This window comes from Neurospora tetrasperma (assembly GCF_000213175.1).
Source record: "Neurospora tetrasperma FGSC 2508 unplaced genomic scaffold NEUTE1scaffold_6, whole genome shotgun sequence".
NCBI classification, from domain to species: domain Eukaryota; kingdom Fungi; phylum Ascomycota; class Sordariomycetes; order Sordariales; family Sordariaceae; genus Neurospora; species Neurospora tetrasperma.
The window spans coordinates 886,391-909,845 of NW_009799104.1; the positions used below are offsets into that span (position 1 = coordinate 886,391).

Genomic DNA, 23,455 nt, shown 5'->3' on the forward strand with positions numbered 1-23,455 from the left:
ATGTGTATAGTGTTATATTTCGTATTACTATGGGATATCAATCATACAATCATCATCCATTACCTCCCCAACCCACCTCTTCGTCAAAGTTTTCGAACACCACAACCTTCCCTTCCACCTTCAAGTAAAACAATTCCTTACCCCTCCTCAAAACACCATCCAAACCCTCCTCACTGAGCAGGACTTACCTTCTTCTCAATACTCACCTCCTCCGCCCCCTCCGCCTCCCCCAACTCTCCAATCTCCTCCCCCTTCCTCAATCCCAGTTGCCGAGTATCATAGCCATTCTCCTCCAGGAAAGCCCTGAACCTCGCATCCTCCGCCTGGATCGTATCCTGTCCAATATGCGGCAAGCAAAACAAGACCAACACCGCACTCAAGACACACAAACTACTCGACACCCAAAAGGGGTACTGCGCCGCCAACCTTTCATCCCCTCCACCCGCCGCCTCAATATAAGGAAACACCCACGTCCCGACAAAGGCACCGATCTTGCCCACGGCCGCCGCCAGTCCATAATACTGTCCCCTGATGCCCGTGGCGCACGTCTTGGCCGCAATGAGGCCAATGTTGTTTCCCGGTCCTAGCTCGCCCAGACTCTGGAAAATGCCGTAGACGACAGCAAAAGCAGCGACGCGACCGGGCTGTGCGAGGGACGAGTAGCAAGCGGCCATGATGAAGCCCACTATGGCTTGCGCAAAGACGCCGAGCGCCAAAGCGTAGCGGGGCCCAAGCAGGTCCGAGACGGGCGCGCCCAGCATGGTGCCGGGGATGTAAAAGAGGTTGATGACGGTGTTCCAGCCAAAGATGGTGGTCAGGGGCGAGTCGGCGGGGTAGATGTTGGCGACGATTTTGGGCGAGTAGATGCCGAAGCTGTACGCGGAGAAATCGTAGATGAACCAGATGAGGGAGACGATGAAGAGACGGAAGCCGTAGAAGCGCAGGACGAGGAGGTAAGGCGTGCGGGCGTTCTTCATGCTGTTTTTCTGGAACTCTTCGGGTTCGGAGACGAAGAGGCGCAAGACGAAGAGCACGAGGGGGAAGACGACGCCGATGCCGAGACTGGTGCGCCAGATGGTGGAGAGGTGGCCGTTGTGGCAGGCGGCGGAAACGACGTAGGGAACAAAGGCACCGATGACGAAACCCCAGTCGATCATGGAGTTGGTGAAGAGGATGAACCACATGTTGCGCTGACCGGACTTGAGCTCGCCCGTGTTTTCGGCGCAGCCGACGGAGCCAGCGGGGTATTCGCCTCCGATGCCGAGGCCGACCTGTGTAAGAGGAGGTGTTAGTTTGATATATGAAAAGAGGATTGGGAGGGAAAGTAGAATAGAAGAAAAAAAAAGGCTTACAAAAAAGCGCCAGGCGGTAAGGATGTTGAACATGCCGACTGCGTCACCCTTGTAGTAACTTCCTGCGGCGAGGGCGGCGAAGACGATAAGGATGATGGTTGAGACTAGGAGGGAGTTTGTTCGTGACCATTTATCGGATCTTTTGTTTTCTCAGTGTTAATTGGTTACAATTTCTTTTGGTTTCGTCGTTGGGGGCCTCGAAAGTGAAGAGAGAAACTCACAGATATCCAAACAATAACATCCCCACCACCGTTCCGGCAAACGCAATGTCGCCCACATACTTCTTCGCGTTCGAGTTTCTCCAGACTTCCTGATATTCTCGGTCTAGAATGGTGACGACGGAGCCGATGACCTGTATGAAGCATTGTTCTTGTCAGTCTTCCATTTTCTCGTCTTTCGAATTTTGCAAATGCCTTGTGCTTTACGTCGAGTGTAATTCCGCTTCAAGCAAAGTGAAGAGAGACTGATAAGACATACATTGTTGATATAACCATCCGAAAAGAGTCCAGCACCACAAGCAATCACCGGAATCAGATTCTTCCAGTTCGTCTTTCCCCCGGTTGGCCCTTCGTTGACGAGGGTATCGACATTGGCGTCTTGTTGCTGATCAACGGGTTGCGCTGTGGTCTCAACTTCGGCCTTGCGCTGGCCGAATCCGAACATGGTTGTTGCGCCGGGGTATGTGTGTGTGCGTGTAAGTCGGATAAGGGTATACTTTCGACTTTGACTTGATACGCACTTTACTCTGCGAATATTGGAGAATCGTAGGTAGGATGGTCTGAAAGAAGAAAAAAGGTATGAGATGAAGAGAAAAAAAAAAAAGGTGAAAGGGAGGAAGAGAGGCAAAAGAAGAAAGAGGCTGTCAACTTCGTTGTCTGTAAACTTTTACCTAACTTGGAAAGCTACCCTGAAGCTAAGTACTAAGCTATCAGCTTAGCTCGGCCCAGCTCACCAACGGCTCGGATACTACAGAACCGAGACAACGGAACTTGAACAAAGAAGGAAAGACAAGAGGACAATCACAGGGCTCGGAGCAGTGAAGGAATGAGAGTCAGGTACTGTAGCACGTGTGCAGATTAAGTGGCGGCGGGTGAGACTACTGGTCCACTAGAATACTCGATCAAATACTTTGAGTCCGATTTCCATGGTTTTCTTTTTCCAAGTGATTGACATTCTCTCGGTCCAAGTTTGGGGAGGAAAAAGGCTGGTAACTTGGTGCTTGGCAACGACCTGGTGGTTCGGCGGCAATGCGAAATCGGGTAAGTGACCCACATCTGCTGCCACGCTCATTGGCCGGCGACCGGCGACAAGGGGGCCCAATGTGTCTGTCTTCCAACAAGAACCACAATCTACAACTGCATACACCTCTGCCGGCATTAAACTTGTTAGCGCGATGATGAGCAAGTGGCAAGAACTCTAATTCTCGTACAAAAGATGGTTCGTTAGATCACATCTAAAACCCTGAATACTGTAGGATGGCGGTACCAAGCTAACAAGTTTAATGCCGGCAGAGGTGTAGAACCCGTCGAACCCCTCGCCTACAACTTTTTTTTGGCTGTATGATTATCAGTATGCTAGAGTTCTTTGCCCCGTAAACTTGCGCCGCGAGAAATAGAAAGAATCACCATGTTGACGGCCTGTTTGGTTGAGATATCGCGCCCCAGCATAGATTCTGAACGTCGCGCTCTACTCCTTCAGTCTACCTACTTAAACCGTTACCTTATTGTGCTCTAAACCGTTACGTACCGATTGCGCCCTACCATTCAATCTTACACGTGTTGGTACCTACCCTGCGAGAGCCTACGCATAACCTAGCCGTAGTGCCCTGTGTATGTACAGTTACATGGATGGAGCCAACCGCAGCGTTCCATCAATGGCTCGGTGCAACCTTCCAACTTCAACGACAAGGGGGTGGGTGGTGCCCAGCGAAAGACGGGAATGTTATTCTCAACCACTCACTGCTCGTCCACGGCGTCCAGTCTACCTCGCTACATATCTTCTCCCAGCAATTTCACGATAACGAAACCTTCCTATTTGAACCTAACAGACACCTAGATTAGTGTATAAAATAAGGGTCTAAGATATATCTGATATCTTGAGACTTAAGATTACCTATGTAGCCAAAAGACCCTGAGCGAGCATGGATCCCCCGCGCCGCCGCCCCTTTGTTTATCCTTACAAGCCTACGTGCAACAGCTTTCCGTGAGGGAAGAAGCTCCATTCACAGACTCCTCTCTTCCCACGTGGAAACAGATCTTCAACAACCACTCGTGGATTCCATCGATTTCCTTTTGTTTTCAAGATCTCTAAAAACTTTTTTTTTTTTTTTTTCTTCGTTCGTTTTCCCCTTTCCCTTTCGCTTCACACCGAAACCCGCAACCCAACCCAAACCCTTCTTCAACCTTTTATCTTGAGAGAAAGACTCGTCTCACACCCGGGACACCACCTCGTGGCTTTCTCGTGTGACCAATTCACGTCCGTCCGTCCGTCCAGGTGACGTTGCTTCCTGCATAAAGCCTTGTTTGGATGTGAGACGATAGGATAGGATAGGATGCCTTACATAAAATCCGGCCTCCCGCCCGCTCAGGTTATCGTCGGATCGGGGATAGCGCTTCAACAAAGAGTGGGAGTGTACAGTAGTGTGGTGTTGTGGTGGGTGTCAAGCTTTCCTGCGGGCTTTTCCGTTGAGGTTGCTTCCTTGTCACTGGGCTGTTTTGTCCGAAGTAGATGGAAAGCTTTAGCGCCGTTCCCCGCAGTGCCCGCTCGGCGCTGTGAGATGGCGCGGCTTGCAATGATAGCGGGTTGTGGGGGTTCATCGTGCCGGGAGCCGACTTGGGTCCCTCCCCCTCTTCCTTGTCCTCGCGATGTTTACTATGCCAAGTGATGTTGGAGTTATGGATGTGAACTTGATGGTGTCTGCAATTTGAAAATTGAATTGATCTCGATGTCAGATGTGTAACATCTTTATAGAAAAGAGAAAATTGTGTTTAGGTGGGATTGTTCGAACAACAGGAAAAAATACTCATAACTCACCGACGTACCTCATCATGCTCACCACAACACGGTGCCGAACTACCGTACAATTCGGCGCCGCCAAGATAGCCTTCGGTACGTTCGGTACGGTCACACAGAGGCTCACGCATCTTCCCAACACCGAAGTCTCCGAATGGCATCACAGACGGTTCTTGGCGTCGCTGGCGTCGACATCCGATCGATCGATGGCTTACGTTGCACCGCACAATTCCAACCGTATGAGTTCATTGCATCTTTTGAGCTGACAAAGTCATGGGTATCGTTCATCTATAACAGCCATTTCTCGTATCTACACCTCTTCCCTCAGTGCCACTTGCCTTCAGACAACACTACTTGGCCCATGGCGCCTTCGTAACCGCAAACTGGTTACTCGCGGTCCCCGGTGTTCCGCTCGGGAACGATTCCGGCGGCGGAGGTCCCGTGTGTGGGGCTCCTCCCGGCCCTCCAGCAGGCTTGAATGGCGTAAACCTGTTCGCCGCCGATGCTCCAACCCCTGCTCCCGCTCCCGCCCCCGCCCCCGTGGATCTTGCCCACGGCGCGGCTGTCATCGGGGGAGCCATGCCCGCCCCAGCCCCAATTCCCGCACCAGGGGCCTGCGCAGGAGCCTGAGCCCAGGGTGCCGCGGTCCCCGTCATCCCGCCGGAAGGTCTTTGAGCCCAAGGCGCCGCCGTTCCCGTCACACCTCCCGGCCCCGAAGGTCTCTCCGTAGGAATACCCACACCACCAGTAACCGCAGCCGAAGCAGCCGAGGCGACAGGCTGATTCTGCATATGCACGCTCTGCACAGGAACTCCCGCCTCCGGATCCTTCTCCCACTGGAACAGACTTCCAAAGGGAAAATGTTGCACGACGGGGAACTTGCTAAGTACCTCGGCGTTGTACATCTTGATCATGCCCTTGTTGATCTTGCCCCAGCCGTCCTTGATTCCCGACACGTCAAAGAGAATGGGACTGTGTTCCCAGAAGGGACCCTTCTTGACGTCGTAGATGAAGCCAATGGCAGAGAAGTACATGTTTTCGGTGCGGTAGCGCTCGACGGCGGTGGGCTTGGTGATGTCGCTGGGCTTAGGGGCGTTAGGGACGGAGCCCTCGAGGGGTGTGGGTTCGTTGGGCGAGGAGATGGGGCGAGTGTACTGCGCTGAGCCGAAAATGTAAGGGACGAAGGAGTGGTCGTCAAGACCCCAGACGCCATGGGAGCCGGCTGGTTCAAGGGTGTAGGTTATAATTAGACGGCGGATGACGCGAAGGTAACTGTTAAGTTCGTTAGCATCGTGATCCCTTCAAGAGAATGGGCAGCAAAGGGTGAACGTACGGCTCAACGACCCCCAACACAATCCTCCTCTCCACCTCCCCATCCTCATCGTTTTCCTCTCCCTCAAAACCACCCAGCTTCCAAAGTCCACCAAGGAACATGATAAAGCTCAACTCATGTCCCGTCCCGTAATCCAACCGCTGCGCACTCCCAAACCCACCAAGGAAGTACGCTTTCAACTCTTCCAATGGCCCCACCACCTCCTGCTTCTGCTCATTTGTTTTCTTGTCACTGTCTCCCTCCGTCTCCGTCTCCGTTTCCGTTTCCGTCCCCTCTTCCTCTTCTTTCTTCTCACGAACACTACCACTACCACCAGCACCCTGATCCCACCTCAGCACCCCACCCGGCAAATACTCCCTCAACAACCCATCCGCCCTCTCCTCCAACAGCTTAAACCACGTCCTAAAGCTCACATTCCCAAACCTTCTCGGACCAGGATCAGGCGGCGCCTCGTCAATGATGGCTTCCACCTTCTTCAACAACCGCTGTAGCTTCTTGATCGATTCGGGTTCCTCCTGATGATCTACCCCTTCCCCGTCCCTATACCTAGGCAAAGGGAAAGTCTTGATTTCTTCCGTCGTCGGCTGCTGCTCATCCTTCTTTTTGCGTAGCAACTGGAGCTTGGCCGCTAGGGCATCTGTAGGTGGTGGTGGTGGCGGTGGTGGTTGTTCGTTGGCTTCCTCTGCCTTTTGTTGTCGCTGTTGTTGTCCATCTTTGGTGGGCCCGGAAGTAGAAGCTGCGGTCGACTTCTTGATGATTCGCGGAACGAGGGCGTGGTTGAGCTGGAGGATCCAAACGCCAATGTCGCGGTAGGCTTTGGAGGTCAGGAAGTGCGAGACGTCGGGGCCTTCGTTGATGCGCTTGGCTGGGCGGAGGAAGCGGTGGGAGGGAAGGGCGGAGGGGTTGAGGATCTCGAGCTTGGGGAGGGGTGGGTAGGTCGTGGAGGAGGATGCCGCGAGAGGCGGGCATTTGGACGTTGGATCCATGGTAGTAATTGTATATCGTCTTCTCGAATGGATCTGTGTCTGTGACTTGTTGTGATTTAAGTCGACATTCGAGGTTGTAAAAGTTCAAGGGGAAGTGGAAGTTGTCAAGTGGGGGGAGAAGAGCTATCGGAGGTGTCCCTTATGAGAGTTGGGCTCCGATAAGCGCTGAACCCCACTGTCGTCATAGGGGTTTTGCGGGGAGCAGCTTGGCGGGAAAGGGGCCGTCGCCGGGGACACTCCCAGGTCCGCCACCATGCCCGTTGCTTGACCTGGTGTACATACAATCAACAGAGCCTAGAACTACCGCTAAGGTTCAGGCGGGACCACCCTTCGATGATTTTCAGAATTTCCTAAGACTATCCGATGGTAGGTATATGGGAGATGGCTTGCTACGTAGGGCGAAATCGAATGTCACGAAAAGTCACCGAGTTGATGTAATACCGAAATCATGTCTTGCATTTTGGCGAATGTAAGGTACCTCTGCCCTTCCGCTGGGTATATATGATGCAATCGATGCCACTCTATGAAAGCCAACAAATCCCCAAATATCGCTGTGCGTCTCCTTCGGCCTGTCCCATTTTTGGGTTGTTGTTTGAACCCTATTCTCTCTCCCCTTTCTTCAACCAGTCCGGTGTTGGGTTGCCCAGACTGCCCGTAGCAGTTCTACCGTTCCCGAGTGTGCCCTTGTCGTTTGCTATGTCCCTGTGCCTCTCAGTGTTTTGATACATTTCTATTAAGATATTATGTAACTGCAAAAACCATGGTATTCGAATGTGCGCCTCATTGCCAAGTCGTTATTTATCAAGTCATTTGTGCTGTTTCTAGCGCAGCTCCACTCCAGGAGCCCCTCCGAATCCAAGACCGATACCTTCCTCCGGAACATAGAGCGTGCCTAACCGCTCATCCAGCCAACGCGCCAATTCCTCCACCTGCCTCCTCATCGCCCTGACACTCGATGCCGATGGGCCCCGGGCTGCCCCCGTGGCGCTGTTCGCTGCGTTGGTGTTGCTGCTTTGGCTGGTCGATGCAGAAGGCCCCGTGTTGGTAGATGTGCTGAGAGGCGTGTTTTCCCCGGAGAGATCCGCTTCCCTCTTTGACCTCGCCGATATCGCTGAGGATGATGTGGGTGTCCGATGTGGTCCCGCGCGCAAGGGGAGATGATGTTGGTGACCGGGGTCGAGATGTGGTGTGGGCAGCCCCTCCCCATTCGCTTCCGTCTCCCCTGGCTGTTTCCCATTGCCGTGTCCCTCTTCACCACCCATGCATATGAACAGCATGCCGCACCTCAGCCTCCTAATCACAAACACCAGCCCGTTGTCCATTTGCACCGTGACCGCCTGTCCAGGCACTGGCCGCGCTCTTAGCCCGCCTCCTCCTGCGGCGCCCCCCCTCGTAGTCCCAACCGTGCTCTGACTTGCTGTGCTCCCTGTTGGACTCCCAATCACATGGTGGTCCCCCGCCCCATGCGCGTCTCCACCACCACCATATTCAGAGCCTGATGGGTGATGGAGCCCCCAAAGCGAAGCGGCCACGGCACATTGTCGCCTCAGTGCACTGGCACTCAGCCCGTTACTAGCATGGGCGAGCAGCTTCCCGGCGGGAGTGGTCAGCGCCGCCGTTCGGATATATGGCGAGAGGTTTGCGTGGAGGAAAGCGGTGACGCGCTTGCTGAGGAGCAGAGGCGGGGGAGGAGGCATCAAGTTGCTTATTGCCGTCGTAGTCGCCGAAGTGGAGTCTGGGGTCGAGGAGAACGGGGGTGGAGCGCCGGTGCCAGGGGCATTTGAAGGTGACATTGTCGGCGTAATTGAGAGCGTAGGATCGCGGTTGTGCCGCCGAGTATCGTTTCGTTCGTTCGTGTAGATGCGGACGACCTTTTGCCCGACAAAGGTGATGTTTGGGGACAAAGAGAAACGGCGCAGAAGAGAGAGCGTGGAGTGATGGATCGTCGGTTGAGGTACCCTTATCGCTAGGTGGGTTCGTTGTGTTGTTCAATGGAGTTGGTGTCTCGCTGTTTGCGGGTCGGGGACGAACTGCCGTTGTTGGACCGGAGGGGGAGGGGGGGAGGATGGCCGAGGCGAGCTAGGTGCGTGAGGGTACTAGTATAGTCTAGTGTACTATGTACTAGGGCGGCAATTTCGAGCGCTTAATGAGGATTATGTATTTTTCTGTTCATCAGACTTGTGTCGTCGTCAGTGTGCCGTTTGTCCAGACAGACGGTGTAATCGTATGATGTGTGTCGAGCAATGGTAGTGTACAAAGTCGCCTTGTTGTTCCAACCCGGTCTTCACTGTCGCAACGTTGCTGCTTTCAGTTGTGGAACTGGGAACAAGAAACCCGGAGTTGGAACCTGAACTGTCACGGTAACTTATCGATAAGATAAGAGCTTCAACTGTCCCCACAGCCTCGTTCCAGGTAGGTGTCCCTTGGTCTTCAACATGGTGCAAAAGGTGTCACGATAGACAGCTCAAATTGGAAGGTACCGGTGAAGAATCGATGCTCAAAATTATCGTGACGATCTCCTGGAGACAAAAAGAGGATCGAGATAAAGGTCATGTTGCGATACCGGAAACAAAAAGACCAGGAACTTGACGTGATAAGATCCACTTTGACTAGGGAAAAACCGGGGCCATAAACCCAGCAGCAGATCCTGGGGAAAAAAAAGTCGAACGAAAAAAAAAAAAATATGAAAATGCTAAAACCGAAGCTGGGAAAACGAAAAAGTTTAGCTGCAACTCGTTTCGATCGAGTGACCTCCGGGTTATGAGCCCGGCGCGCTTCCGCTGCGCCATGCAGCTGTTTGAACTGTTTGATGAAAGTCTGTTAACCAGTTGCCCTTCTATACCCCAATCTTAAGGCTACATCTTACACCTCTTGCACCCCCTTTCCATCTTCCTATTCACACCTCTGACCTCCCGTACCTCATGCTTTTCCCAAGTAACTATACATCCATAGGCTGACTAGCCTGCTGAGCTGCCAAATTCCTCTTCGCCACAATCTCATTATTCTTTCTAAACATCATATCATCCGTTGCATCCTTGAACAGCTTTCCATCCGGCGTGGCCGTCTTCCACTCCTCGTACCCCCTCCAGCCAGCCCTATCCAGGATATCACTAGCCCTCATCTCGTCGTTTCTGTACTGCCTCAAAAGCACACCCACAAGCCCAGCTAGGCCCTTGGTGTACTTCCCGCGGGTACCGTTCTTCATGAGGTGCCCAATATCCACCTCGTGATTCACGTCTTGGTAGTCGCAGTTCATATGGGTGCAAGCCTTTTTCTTTTCACCGGGGGCATTGGTCAAGAACTGGACGTGGTGACACTTGCAGAAAGGACACTCCTCCGGGACGGGTGGGAGCGGACGGCCGACCATCATGTGGTAGAGGATGGTGCCGAGGGCGTAGAGGTCGTTGCCGCGGGTGTATGGACGTCTGGACTGTTTATTTTTTTTTGTCTCGTTAGCATCACTCGTTTTCCTTCCAGGCTCAAAGAAAACAAAGAAAAAAGGAAAGTCATACCACATCAACATCATATCTTTCATCCTGCCATTCCTTCCACCGGTTCCTCAACTCCTCCTCGCCCACCACTTCCCTCTCCATCGCCACCAGCGGCACCCTCTCAAACCCCTCCTCCTCATCCTGCGCCATCACTACCGCCGCACTAACATAACAATTCTCGAACCCGCCCAACTTCACCGCGCCATACGTCTCTATCCCCCTTGAATGCTGCATGTAGATATTCTCCGCCCTGACGTCTCGATGCAAAATAGGCATCCAATCCGGCTCCGTCTCAGGGGGGCCGTGAACCTTTCTCACCCTCTTGAACCCTCCAGTCACTGGATCCTTCTCGACGCTGATCACATCCCTCTTCCCTTCATGCAAGTACATCAACGCCCGCAAAACTCCCAAGCCAACATGCCAGACCAGACTCTCTGGGAGGAACGCACCGCCCGACTTGAACTGACTTGGTTTTCCTTGTACCACTATGGTCCCCAGCTCTTCCTTTCTCGGAAACCCTCCCTTCTTTTTCGTCTTCGTCTTCGACCCCTTCGCAGCAGCAGCAGCAGCAGCAGCAGCAGCAGCAGCAACCTCATCAACCTGCCCCCAAATAATACACTCCCCCACCCCGCCTCCATAAAACTCAATCAACCCCTTCACGCTCCCCGCATCGCACCAATCCCACACCAACCACCGCTCCGTTTTGTCGACTACCTTCCTCTTCCCCATCATCATTTCCCCTTTACCACCAAAAACTCCCAACATCATCGACCCCACCCCATCCACCACCCCGCTCACCCACTCCCCATGCAAACTCACCAGATTCTCATGATTCAGAACCCTAGCCGCCGCTTCGGGAGCTCCTATTATTCCGGTTCCTCCCCTTCTCGTTCCTGCTCCGGCTGGTGACGCCTCGAATTGGATGGCGCCCTTCATCAACTCCCGAACTATATTCGTATCTACTGGCTGTGCAGCAGCAGGAGAAACACAAGAAGGGGGCGAGAAGGTGGAAAATTGCTTGTTGTTGTTCGCATAGGAAGGGTTGTTGAGCAAGGCAGAAGGAGAGGGAGTGCCGAGGAGGATGGCGCCGTCGGTGGAGCGGCGGATCAAAATGACCTGGCTCTGGCTTTGGCTTTGGCCATGGCCTTGGTCCTGGCCTGGGAACGCCTTCGGGGGGGAGAGCGTTTTGTGTAGGGTGTAGAGAGGGGTGGTGGAGTTGGGAGTGGTGAGGGTGCTTGGGGGTGGAGGGGGGGTTGGGTGGGATGTCATTTTTTGTTGGTGAGGGCGGTAGTAACAAATGAGTTTGTGTTGACAGGTGAGGGTGGTAAGAAATGATATTAGGTTAATTGGTTGATAGTTGTCGGTTTTGGTGATGGGTACCTATGTTGATGGTGGTATATCTGTCTGGCTGAGCTGAGGTAGTGTTGTCTGTTATGCCGAAGTGGAAGTTGAATGAACAGCTTCGAGGTCGTTGCAGAATTTTTGAAAGTCGAGGTTCTGTTATTGGAAACTGAAGATGGGGAAGTTTAGAAGAGGAGAAATAAGTTTTCGTTCATTTAGTCAGTTGGTTATGGTTTCGTTCCTGATCCGGAAAAAGGGAATGTAGCTCCCTGGAATATCGGTTGCGGCAACCCCCCTTTCTTTGTTCACGACGCTGCATTGCTCAGTCCGGAGTCTTGGAGACAAAGCAGTCATTGTTCATTATCCATACTTGTAAAAGGTCACAGAGGGTTGGGAGGCTCTTTGTTTCGTCAGAGCTGGGGAAAATCTTTGCGCATTGTAAGGGTTTCCAAACTTTGGAGGGATACAGCACTTTGAGAGATGGTAAATCAATCATCGACCCTGGGCCCACCGTTCGACCTTGGTCCCCCTCTCCTCCGCAATTGACCTCGCAACCGCTCTCAGCCTTTCCGCCTCATACCGAACTTCTATGATCGGCTTCCCTAAATCCTCAGCCAAGTCCTCATAGTCCATATCAGACACTCTGGGCCCAATCTTTCGTAGCTCGTCTAACAGCCACATTTTCTTTGCGTCCGACCATATAGGATAGTTAGGCTTGGACGTCGACCTTATAGTCGAGACCCTTGGCTGACTCGACGACGTCGTTGACACGCGAGACCCGGGTTGCTGCTGGTGACTTGTGGGTACCGATCTCACTGGTGCGACTACCCCGGATGAACGTGGCATTACTATAGACCTTGTTGCCTTTTGCCGTAGTTCGTCCAAGGGTCGCGACTGTGACCTCATGCGTTGTGTAGATAGGACGAATGCATTGTACTTGGCCGCACTTTTCGCAAGCTCAGCTTCACGGGCTGCCTGACGAGCTCTCTTGATTGCCTGGTCCCGAGCAAACTTGGCTTCAATTAATTCGTGTGACGCTTGTTGCAGTGTTTTGTCCCAGGAACCGAGGAACCTTTTGAAAAGTTGCCTGTCTTCTCTCTCCTTCTTGAGCACATGCTCGTACTCGACGTCCTCATCGTCCTCATCGTCGGCAACATCGGGTGCCAGTCGTGTCTCTAGACGCGTAATCCAATCGGTAATACGAAGGAGATAGTCAACCGTGCTACTGGTAAACATACCAGATTGGGGAAAGCCACCCTCGTCAATGTCGTTGTGTCCTCCACCCACTTCACCAAGACAGTACGCACTCGACAACGCCAAAATCAACATGGGGATGCCGTATTCGAATAAGTCTTGCCTTAATGACTGTCGAGTGACGCTATTTGGGGCCAGATGTTGCTCACACACTGAAACAATGTCCTGAATTGCCTCTATACTCTTGCTTCTCCATTTCACTACGCCTCGTAGATACTCGTTCTGCTTTGTAATAGAGGCCGCTCGGGAAGCTCGATCAGATAGCATTGTCAGCTCATGAAGGTGTTTGCAAAGGTTCTTGATCTCCGACGTAGCCGTCGGTTTTCGAACATTGTCCCGGAAGGGTTGTACGATAGTCTTGGCCCAATCTTTGCCGAGATCTGTCCAGCCAGGGCCCATCATGATATTTCGCAACGACATAAGGCTACTGCCTCGTATTTTCACCCGGGCTGAGTTGGTGACACTTTCTGGAGTTTCGAAAAGCAGCGGATATATAGCCGGAGTAGAACGTGGCTTGGGTGGGACACGAGGGAGTCGATGGTCGGCCTCATTCTCTTTGTCTGGCTGCTCTTCATCTTCATCCACGGCCCGTACATCGTCGCCCTCCCTTTCCTCGTAGTCGTCTTCTTGGTTTGGTTCTGGCTGGGCTGAGGCGGGCAATTGATTCTTTGGTCGCTTCCAAACCTCATCTAGTGGTGGAAACTCATCATCCGAATCACTATCTGATCCTCGTATCGGCATTTGCGCTCCGATCTTGATGGCGTCTGTGTCTCTTTCCCGAGTAGGTTGTGCCTCTGCCGGACTTAATGTATCTCTGGCTAGAGCTTGTATATGGTCTAAAGCGCGTTGTGATAGATGTGTCTTGGAAGCTGGCTGATCTTGCGCCATCGCCGGCAGCGGATACTTTCTAGGTCTTCCTCTGCCGCGCTTTGCGCCATTCGTGACAGGTTGCGGCTCGGTATGAGAAAGAGGAGGGTCGCGCGACTTTGTACCTCTGAACGAGTTGACCACCTCAAGCACCTGTGTATCGTCATCTTGGCCGGAATCGTCATCTTGGCCGGAACCGTCATCTGGCTTGGTTTCCTCCGCCTTGCGCTTCTTGGACGAAGGGATGTATTCGAGCGAGTTTCGTACCCTTTTTATAGGTCGGAGTGTTGGGCCGGTGAACATGTTTTGAACTCGTTTGTGGTCCAGGGTGGCTTCGTCGTCAGAGGCCTGAGCGCGATCCTCGCTTTGCGCATGCCTGGCAGTGACCATTGTTCCCGTCGTGGCAGTCCTCGACGCGCGAAGCTTCGTTGAGATGGAAGAAGAAAACGCGCTTCGGGCAGCTCCGTAGGTCCTGTCTCTGTCAGTTAGGTTTGGTGGGTTAAATCTAGTGTACAGTAGCTAGTAAGATGAGGGTTCTGTATATGGGACTAGCCTCCAACTAAGCCACCCAGAAACCTTCAGTGGCTGCGCGCTACACTATCTAGTGTAAAGCTCTCCCCACAGCGGCCCGGGGGTGCTTTGGTGGGGGCGGGTAGGAAGTGGGGACTACATGCGGAAGGTGCCGGCAACCTTATCGAAAACCACAAACCTCCCTTCTAGAGCATGTGAGAGTGCCGCCTCCAATGTCAGGCCCGGGACGAAGGACGGAGACATGTAAACGCCCAAAGCTCGAATGAAGCAATTACACGATGGCAACCAGGGGGGTTTGAGCTGGCACCGACACTATGTACCCGGACAGTCTGGTCAAGTTTGTAACGTGTTCCCATACGCAGCGTCTACACTTAACCAGGATGGACTCGAATCGTCCGAGTCTTTCAGTTTTGAAACACCGCTGTTTACTTATCTTTTCTTTGCTGTCAAAGCTCTGTGTATCCTCCTACCTCCTACCAAGAACTCACCTTAAGTAACAGGTTTGACTAGAGGTAAAATAACCATGATATGATTGCTGTGGAACTTGTGCGTGCTCTTGTTACTGCCCTCGTCCTGCGGCCTGCCGTGAATCAGTGTAGCAATCGGTCGTACAGCTGCTCTGAGATTGCTCCCTCATGACCCCAGACGGACACCTTGATGGCCCGATTCTTCAACGGTTTTTCTAAGTCTAGATGCCGCTGCAAGTCCCGCTGGCCCGTTGCTGCCGGGTCCAATCATGCCCGTCTGAATCGCTGTACCGAACTGAGCAGGTGTATGGCCAATCAATGAGAGGCTCCGGGCGGCTGTCCGCTGCCATCATCGTCATCGGAACGGGTCCCGTCGCGGTCGTCGTCATGGCCCCACTTCTACATAGTCTCTTTAACAGCGTAGCACCGCCGCCGCCAAGTGCCCAGCAAGATCCGTAACTTTCTGGCTTTTTCCCTTTGTTCACCATTGATTGATATCTTCCCCAACTTCGTTCCAACTGTCTCGCGATCGGGCAACCACCATCCGGACTAAAACAACAAGGGTATTTCCGCCTCCGTTTGAAATCGCCGCTGTCTCCTCCGAATTGCCAAAGGATACAGGCCCTGGATCCTACGACACGGCCGGCGCATATCACACTCGTCGTGTAGTGTAGCGTCGATCCGCAAAGCCAGAAAAAAAAAGGGCTAAAAAAAAACAAAAAAAAACAATCGGACCACTATCGCTTGCAGCGGGAGCTGGCAGAGCTTGTGACTGATCGACACGATATACCACTGCACTTTCACTGAATCTCTTCCTTATCGCCCAGCATTCTCCGAGCGTCCTTCCTCTTCTGTCTGCAGCGGCGAGATTCAACGAGGGAAAGCGCGCCAAGCCCAGTCTCACATCCAACAGCATCTTCTTGGCCCAAACACAGCCTCAGCTTCCAACCGCCAGCTTTTTTTTGATAAAAACAACCCACCCACCCCAGACAGAGTATCTCGCAGATCATCCGCAACCGACCCTGGTGTAAACTTTCGAAAATAATGTCGATAGCCCCCCGAACGGCACAACATTTTCGTGGTGCCTCCTCCCGTTCCAATGGCTTGCTAACAGCACGCTCGCTGACGGTCGGCCTTGCTCGCGCCCTGTTCATGGGCATTTCCACCGTCACGGCTGCACCGATACATCTAGGCATTCTTGAACATGGAGCTTCCGAGGAGCCAGAAGAGGGCGGCGCCAGCCTTTGGGTCCTCTATCTGGTCTCCGCTGTTTTGGTCCTCGTTGGAGGAGCCTTTGCCGGCTTGACGATAGCGTATGTTTATTGATCCTCGGCATCTTCCTCTATCAAGTACACAGAGCTGACACAGACGCCTAGTCTGATGGGCCAAGATGGCATCTATCTCCAAGTACTCGCGAGAGACCGGACCGAACCACAACAAAAGAACGCGAAGCGAGTGTACGATCTACTACAGCGTGGCAAACATTGGGTCCTAGTTACCCTGCTGTTGTCCAATGTCATTGTCAACGAAACACTTCCCGTTGTTTTGGACCGTTGCCTCGGCGGTGGCGTTGCCGCTGTCATCGGCTCTACCGTCTTGATTGGTACGTTAATTTCCACATGAACCTATGCCGCTCGTCTAATATCTTGTTTCCAGTCATCTTCGGTGAGGTTATTCCTCAGTCGCTATGCGTCCGATACGGCCTTCCGATCGGTGGCTACATGGCCAAGCCCGTCCTCCTACTCATGTATTTGACCGCCCCCGTCTCGTACCCGATTGCAAAGCTTCTCGACAAGCTTCTTGGCGAAGACCATGGCACAGTCTACAAGAAGAGCGGTCTCAAGACGTTGGTCACCCTACACAAGAACCTCGGCGATGTTTCGGAACGCCTCAACCAGGATGAAGTCACCATCATCAGTGCGGTACTCGACTTGAAGGAAAAGCCGGTCGCCAGTGTCATGACTCCCATGGAGGACGTTTTTGTCATGGCAGAGGACACCGTTTTGGATGAGAAAACAATGGATATGATCTTGTCAGCCGGCTACTCGAGAATCCCCATCCATGAAACCGGAAACCCCACCAATTTTGTCGGCATGTTGCTTGTCAAGATCCTCATCACTTACGACCCCGAAGACTGCAAGAGGGTCAAGGACTTCCCCTTGGCCACTCTTCCCGAGACCCGTCCTGAAACCAGCTGTTTGGACATTGTCAACTTCTTCCAAGAGGGCAAGTCCCACATGGTTCTTGTTTCCGAATATCCCGGAGAAGATCATGGTGCCATTGGTGTGGTTACCCTTGAGGACGTTATCGAGGAATTGATTGGAGAGTAAGTCTTGGCTTTACCTTTGCTTAGTTGAAAGTGGGAAATTTTCTGACCGCACTTCAGGGAAATCATTGATGAATCGGATGTCTACATCGACGTCCACAAGGCCATTCGCCGGTTGACTCCTGCACCCAAGGCCAGAATCACACGTCGTGTCTCCGAGGATGTGCTTGGCAAGACCATGAGCAGGGGTCATGATGATGCCGCCGGTTCGAGCAAGACAAACGGTGTTGATATTCCACCGTCAAAGATTGTTGAGCCGCTTACCGGTGCGGGCAGCACTGTCTCAGAAGCGGCCCATCTCATCAACGAGCGGGATCCCAAGCAGACTACTTTCATGATGCGGAGAAGCTCCACTGGGGTCGATGGCCAGATGGTGAACACCACGGTTCCGGTTCGCACCAATCTCGAAGAACTGAGGCAGCATTTGAAACACCTAGGACCCTCCAACCCGGCTATTAACCCCAAGAGCACTCGCTCAACTACAGTAAAGATCAAACCTGGGATTGCGGGACACCTCTCCCAAGCACGTGCTGCATCAATTGCCGACTCGAGCGCCGTTGCCGAGACTTCCTACGAAGATGACGAAACCACTAGCCTCCTCAGACCTCAACAGTCGACCGCAAAGGACGGTATCCAAGCTCTGACGCAGAGCTACGGTGGTGTTAGCCCCGCTACCGCACAGCTCATCTCTCCAGCAGAGAGTGCTGTCACGGCAGTACCTATTGATATGGACAACTCGGGCGGTAATCAAGATACAGTCGACAAGTCAACACAGACGCCCACGAGGCAGCAACGGAATGCGGCCACGGATACGGCCAGCGGGTTGTCTGACCATGGATCGAACGGTAGTAGCGATAGTGTCGCCAGCATTCGCGACAGCGGCCCCTTGCCCCATAGGCGTGGAATTGTTCGCAGTGGAAGTATAACGGAGAACATTATTGAGACTCGAGGTGTCAGGAAGGTGGTTTTGGAAACCAACAGCTCCAACGACGAGGAGGAATACGCCATCACTGCAACCTCGCCTGGCGACGGCCGTGGCGCCAAGGTGACTGTGTCGATAGCCACGCCATCCGCCAGGTCGGAGACGGGTGACGAGACTCAGGGTCTTTTGCCGCTTACGGCGGGCGATGAAGGGCACCAGTCCGGAGATAAGGAGAGTGAATCCGCCAAAACCAATGGTGGCGGACAGAGCAGTAGTCAAGGGAAGAAGAATAAGAGCAAAAAGAAGAAGCGCAAGGGCGGCAAATCTTAGGTGGATGGGCTGCTTGAGCTGATTCCTTCGGAGAATATGGAATAGTGTGAGGTACCTACAGAAACAAACGAAGAGGGTTTTTCTCAGGATTATGTCTGGGGATAACGAAGACAATGGGTATAAGAAAAGGGAAGGATCAGCGAAAATCGGCCAGGAAACGAATGAGAAGAGCGATGCCGGTCAGATGAAGCATTATGTTGTATTTTTGAGGTACAGACAATAACTGCGGATCAGGTTTCTCTTACTCCTTGTCTTTCGTTGGTGTCAGTGGCATGGAGTTTTAGCATCAAGCATGGATATTTCGGGCTGTTGCCTCTCGTGGTGTTTCGTTTTAGGACCACAGGTTATCAGTATCACGATTAGGTACACACAGTCTCATCACTTTGGCTTCTCAATGATACATTTCTGGATGGAAAAACCGGCGGAGTAAAGGGGCATATTGGGTTCATACGGACACCCGTGGACGCCTGACAGCTCATCATCAACTGGTCATTCCTCCTATCCTGATTATTGTTTACTTTGGCACCGCCGCACTGCAGTATCACGGCATCGGTGCCGCCGCCGGACAGCTCCCTCCCGTCGGTCCCGTTGTAGCACAAGCTAGTACATAACTGAGCGATGTGGAGAAAAGCTCCGCTGACGTCAACACCGTATTTCCAATCAAGTGGGGTCAATCCTTACCCGCTGTCAAGGGAGTTGTCTAGAGCCCCTCACCGTCCCCAACGCTCACGGCAATAAGCGCTCCGATGATGGTGTTTTCAGTACAGTAGCACCACTAGAATAGCTTCATGCCTCCTTCCGTACAAGTAAATCGACACCACTGCTTCCCCCCCCCGCACGGCACTTTTCTACAGCAGATTCTCTTCTCTTCCACGTCACTTGCTCTTTGGAAGCTGAGAGATTTGTGAGAGAAAAAAACTCATGAACTCAACAACGCGTGCGGCACAGAGATTGAAGCTTTTTTCTAGTGCTTTGTTTAATCACAAGAAGACGACATTGTTTAGACCTAGTAAGTTCGAGTCAAGGGGTAGATGGACTAATCATCACATAAAAGAGATTGGCTTGGGAGCTGACTTGGATGCGTATTATCAACAACAACAGCTTTCACAAGATCGTTTGCAAACATGGCGGCTACTACCGATGTCCAGAACTACAAATTCAACCACTCCATGTAAGTTTGGCAATTCTGGGCGATGTCATTGAGCAGAAAACAAAGAGCGATGTGCTGATATCGAGACAACAGGATCCGGGTCAAGGACCCCAAGGAGTCGGGTACGTTGACAACAACAGCCTGTGTCTACCCTCCGGCGACACATTACTAACAGTCCGACCAGTCAAATTCTACGAATTCCTCGGCATGTCCCTCCTCAAGAAACTCTCCTTCCCCGAAGCCAAATTCGATCTCTACTTCCTCGGCTACGACGCTCCCGGTGCCGTCTCCGCGGGCGCCAACCTCTGGGACCGCGAGGGTCTGATCGAGCTAACCCACAACTACGGCACCGAGTCCGACCCCAACTACAAGATCAACAACGGCAACGTCGAACCCCACCGCGGTTTCGGTCACACCTGCATCTCCGTCGACAACCTCCAGGCCGCGTGCCAGCGCCTCGAGGACGCAGGTTACAAGTTCCAGAAGAAGTTGAGCGATGGGCGCATGAAGCACATTGCTTTTGCCCTGGACCCGGATGGATACTGGGTGGAGATTATTGGTCGCAAGCCGGTGGAGGAGACGGAGGGCGTCAAGGAGACGGACCTGAAGACTTACAGGATGAACCATACCATGTTGAGGGTCAAGGATGGGGAGAAGAGTCTCAAGTTTTACCAGGAGGTTATGGGCATGAAGCTGGTGAGGACGCATGAGGCCAAGGAGGCCGGATTCAACCTTTATTTCCTTGGGTATGGAGATGAGAAGCAGAACACGGCGGATCGCGAGGGACTGTTGGAGTTGACGTGGAACTATGGCACCGAGAAGGATGAGAACTTTTCGTACCATAACGGCAATGATCAGCCTCAAGGGTTTGGTCATATTTGTGAGTCTTTTTCTTCCTGACAGGAAAGATGGGGATGGGATGAATTGCTAACGATGAATAGGCGTGTCGGTTGACAACATCGAGGCTGCCTGCGAGCGTCTGGAGGGTCTCAAGGTCAACTGGAAGAAGAGACTGACGGATGGTCGCATGAAGAACGTTGCGTTCGTTCTTGATCCTGATAACTACTGGATTGAGTTGGTCCAGAATGAGCGCTTCACTGGCCAGGCTAACTTTTAAGCTGAGCGGGATGTTCAAAGGGGATGTTACATTTGGTGATCGACTAGATGTGGAATATACCAAGTCCTGCAATATCAGACCTTGTGCTCTGTTCACAACCATTATCTTACATACCATGCTGTATGGTCTTTTCGTTCCCTTTCTACCTTGCTGGACCGTTTTCGAGGTTTTATCGGACGCCCCTCTAAGTATTCTCATCACTGACGCAAAGAGTTTGGACAAGAGACGCAGTGTATACTCTATTTTCACGTCAGTTCATCCACAACAAGAGCTTCCTTGGTCTGGACGAGCAATACGTCCTGATGTGGGATATGGTAATAGTGCAAAGAGCTAGCTGACATTGTTGGGACGCGGAGGCAGAAGTTCAAGTGCTAATGATCACTACATTGTGTGTTAGGCAACAGATGAAACAAAGAAGGTAGCTTTTCCTTGATTATAAGTTTTCCCCCCCAATCGAGAATTGTGCTTCTCTTTTCACCACAAGTTACGCGGCATGAGAAACTGAGCGGCCATCAACCCTACTTTCACCCCTACTCTGTCTTGAAAGTTCCATCTGTCCAAATACTCACCCCAATCCCTAGTCACTTCCAACCACCTTTATCGCTTTCACCCACACAAGACGCCCTCAATCACCATACCTCCTCCCTCCTCCAGATAACAACACCAGCCGTTTCCGTCCAAATACTCATCCCCGAATGCCTCTCTCGGAAGAATATCTCACCCTCTTGCGAGTTTCTTTCTACGACGTTGTGAACTACCCGAACCCATACTTGCACCCATTACTAACAAACATCCAACCGCTCCGTGGAATCGAACGCCTGGGCACCATGTACCATACACCCAACACTTTGCCCGCACCAAATTCCCCGCAACCGTCTAGGCGGCCATCATTCGTTTCGAACTAACCTACTACCACGGTGCCCCCGCCTCCGCTCCCCCTCACCACCGCTCTCACCAAATGCCTTCGTTTTTTCATCTCCCCGCATGTCGGACACGACGTTACCTAACATTGTCAACGCCTCCCTGATCGCCCCGACGCGAACGAGGTATCGCTATCGACGAGAGATTCGTCCTGACGATAACACCTCTATGACGGGATGTAAGTTTGGTTACCTAGGCTGTGGCATAGTGATGTTGTACTAGGTTTGGGGGAGAGGGGGAGTATGGCTGATCAGAAGGGGTCTTTTGATGGGTACCTAACTTCGTGATGATGAGATGGGTATGGTGAGATCAAAATGGTTGGTTTGCGCATCTATTGGCACTTGGTGATGGATACCCTTGTTTGTGATATCGGTGAGGATGTTGCTGTCACTTGTACCTCTAGGTAGATGGCTTGTATTACTTACTTGCGTATCAGGTCAAGGGATTATCATGGGACGAATATATAGCATGGAAGTTGAGGTCGTTATATGTACAGTGCTCGTTTCGCAAGATCATTCGATTCGGCTTGTGAGAATACTAAGGAGTTGCGTGACTTGTGATATGAGAGTAAGATGATACACTCGCTCAACTTTTCTAGAGCTGGTAGGTAACTTCACTGATCTTGTAGACCAATGTGTAAAGACATTTTTCTTTCTTGTCTCCTCCGTGCCCTGGGTATCTACGTTCAACCCGACACCGAGTCCCCTTGGGTTTTCATTCATCAGGAGTGAACTGACGATGAGTTTGGAGATATGTTTTTGTGGAACTTTTGTGTAGTGTTTGTTATTTATTATTGAAAAAAAAAAGGCTGGATACTTCGAATGCTCATAAGATATGGTCCGGGATCGATCCGGGCATTTCTAGGGGACGTACGCATCCTGAATATGCCCATATCATACCTTCCCGTTCTTCTCCTCACCCCATCCATTCATCCCTTCGCCCCTTCTCTTCCTTATCGACGTAATCCTCATCCCCCCGTTCTCTCTCTTTTCCCTTCTCCTCCTCATCAATCACCTCTCCTCATCTTTCACATCCCATCCCTCTTCCCCCTTACATACTTCCCCCTTAATCCCCCCCTTACCTACTTCCCCTGCCCCCCACCAGCACTCGCCGCCGCCGCATTTTCAGTAGTAACAATCCAAGGCACGTACTTCTGCTCCTTCAGATACGGATCGTCCTTGCGGCCCTCGGGATTCGGTTCCGTCGCCCGGCTCTGGCAGTCGTCGCACGTGTTTTCAACCGAAAAGAGAGACTGCTCGCCGCCGGCGCCGTAGCATTTGGTGCCAAAGTCCTGGCAGGGGTCATAGCGGTAGAAACCCTTGTGGCCGCAGGCGTAGAGGCAGAACCATTGGGTGCACATTTTTTGAAAGTTGAAAGGGAGGGTTGTGGTGTAGTTGTGGTTGTGGCGGTTGGAAGCTGGGCTCTAGAGGGTTAGTTTGAGTTTTTTGTGAGAGGGTCTTGGCGAGGATCCTCGAGAAGGGGTCGAATCATAATTAATGTGAAAAAAAAGGGATGGAGAAGGTTGAGGAGGTGGTAGAAATGATGAAGGGGACCTCTTTTCTTTACATGCTGTTCATTGATCGAGTGGATAAATTTTTTGTTTCTGACACGCCTGTTGCCGCGCTCCTCCGACAGGTCAAAACCTCAAAACCCATTTCAAAGTAGTCCTCCGCAATGTAAACTGTTGAGGCTGTTGATCATGTTGTTCACTGTGCCATGAGTGCAAAATGTGTTTATCACGTTCGCGGGGTGGTTGAATGTGTGATGTGAATGTGCCCCTTTTTTCGGTCCAAGCTCCATCATCAGTGCAGCGAGGGGATGGATGGACACTAGGAGAGGCCCCCCCAAGTAAGAATTCAGTAGATGGTGAAATAGATACTCACGAGTATTATTGAGTTATGATATGAGAATGAACACGCCGTGGAATCACCGCTGATCTCGGTACTGGTTCAACACTTGGACGAATTGCTGGCTAACCCAGCCAATGGTCTCGTCATACAATCGTGACCAGTTGTCGCCTTCGGGTTCTGATAAACCACTCAGGAGAGCACTGAC

The 23,455-nt window shown here is 52.2% G+C and overlaps 8 protein-coding genes across 8 annotated transcripts; 2 read left to right on the forward strand and 6 right to left on the reverse strand.

Annotated features, from left to right (window-relative positions):
* Positions 1-5: 5 nt before the first annotated feature.
* On the reverse strand, positions 6-2,015 carry NEUTE1DRAFT_87233 (uncharacterized protein; the record flags this gene model as incomplete). Its single annotated transcript, XM_009855821.1, has 4 exons — positions 6-1,271; positions 1,353-1,491; positions 1,574-1,704; positions 1,830-2,015. The coding sequence occupies 4 exons, from the start codon at positions 2,013-2,015 to the stop codon at positions 171-173; spliced, it is 1,557 nt and encodes a 518-aa protein (XP_009854123.1).
* Positions 2,016-4,607: 2,592 nt separating this feature from the next.
* Positions 4,608-6,695, reverse strand: NEUTE1DRAFT_148550 (uncharacterized protein; the record flags this gene model as incomplete). The annotated part of the gene is made up of 2 exons (XM_009855822.1): positions 4,608-5,636; positions 5,698-6,695. The coding sequence occupies 2 exons, from the start codon at positions 6,681-6,683 to the stop codon at positions 4,715-4,717; spliced, it is 1,908 nt and encodes a 635-aa protein (XP_009854124.1).
* Positions 6,696-7,413: 718 nt separating this feature from the next.
* On the reverse strand, positions 7,414-8,476 carry NEUTE1DRAFT_68553 (uncharacterized protein; the record flags this gene model as incomplete). The annotated part of the gene is made up of 1 exon (XM_009855823.1): positions 7,414-8,476. One exon carries the CDS (start codon positions 8,474-8,476, stop codon positions 7,505-7,507), a length of 972 nt encoding a protein of 323 aa, XP_009854125.1.
* Positions 8,477-9,482: 1,006 nt separating this feature from the next.
* NEUTE1DRAFT_131755 (uncharacterized protein) lies at positions 9,483-11,443 on the reverse strand (the record flags this gene model as incomplete). The annotated part of the gene is made up of 2 exons (XM_009855824.1): positions 9,483-10,113; positions 10,196-11,443. 2 exons carry the CDS (start codon positions 11,441-11,443, stop codon positions 9,622-9,624), a joined length of 1,740 nt encoding a protein of 579 aa, XP_009854126.1.
* Positions 11,444-11,930: 487 nt separating this feature from the next.
* NEUTE1DRAFT_68555 (uncharacterized protein) lies at positions 11,931-13,939 on the reverse strand (the record flags this gene model as incomplete). The annotated part of the gene is made up of 1 exon (XM_009855825.1): positions 11,931-13,939. One exon carries the CDS (start codon positions 13,937-13,939, stop codon positions 12,008-12,010), a length of 1,932 nt encoding a protein of 643 aa, XP_009854127.1.
* A 1,847-nt stretch (positions 13,940-15,786) lies between these two features.
* NEUTE1DRAFT_124458 (uncharacterized protein) lies at positions 15,787-18,711 on the forward strand (the record flags this gene model as incomplete). The annotated part of the gene is made up of 4 exons (XM_009855826.1): positions 15,787-15,947; positions 16,011-16,237; positions 16,291-16,960; positions 17,021-18,711. The coding sequence occupies 4 exons, from the start codon at positions 15,787-15,789 to the stop codon at positions 18,210-18,212; spliced, it is 2,250 nt and encodes a 749-aa protein (XP_009854128.1).
* Positions 18,712-19,136: 425 nt separating this feature from the next.
* On the forward strand, positions 19,137-20,580 carry NEUTE1DRAFT_124459 (lactoylglutathione lyase; the record flags this gene model as incomplete). The annotated part of the gene is made up of 5 exons (XM_009855827.1): positions 19,137-19,221; positions 19,314-19,383; positions 19,456-19,484; positions 19,547-20,242; positions 20,304-20,580. The coding sequence occupies 4 exons, from the start codon at positions 19,337-19,339 to the stop codon at positions 20,477-20,479; spliced, it is 948 nt and encodes a 315-aa protein (XP_009854129.1).
* A 1,901-nt stretch (positions 20,581-22,481) lies between these two features.
* On the reverse strand, positions 22,482-23,417 carry NEUTE1DRAFT_87245 (uncharacterized protein; the record flags this gene model as incomplete). The annotated part of the gene is made up of 2 exons (XM_009855828.1): positions 22,482-22,816; positions 23,284-23,417. The coding sequence occupies one exon, from the start codon at positions 22,758-22,760 to the stop codon at positions 22,482-22,484; it is 279 nt and encodes a 92-aa protein (XP_009854130.1).
* Between the last annotated feature and the right edge of the window lie 38 nt (positions 23,418-23,455).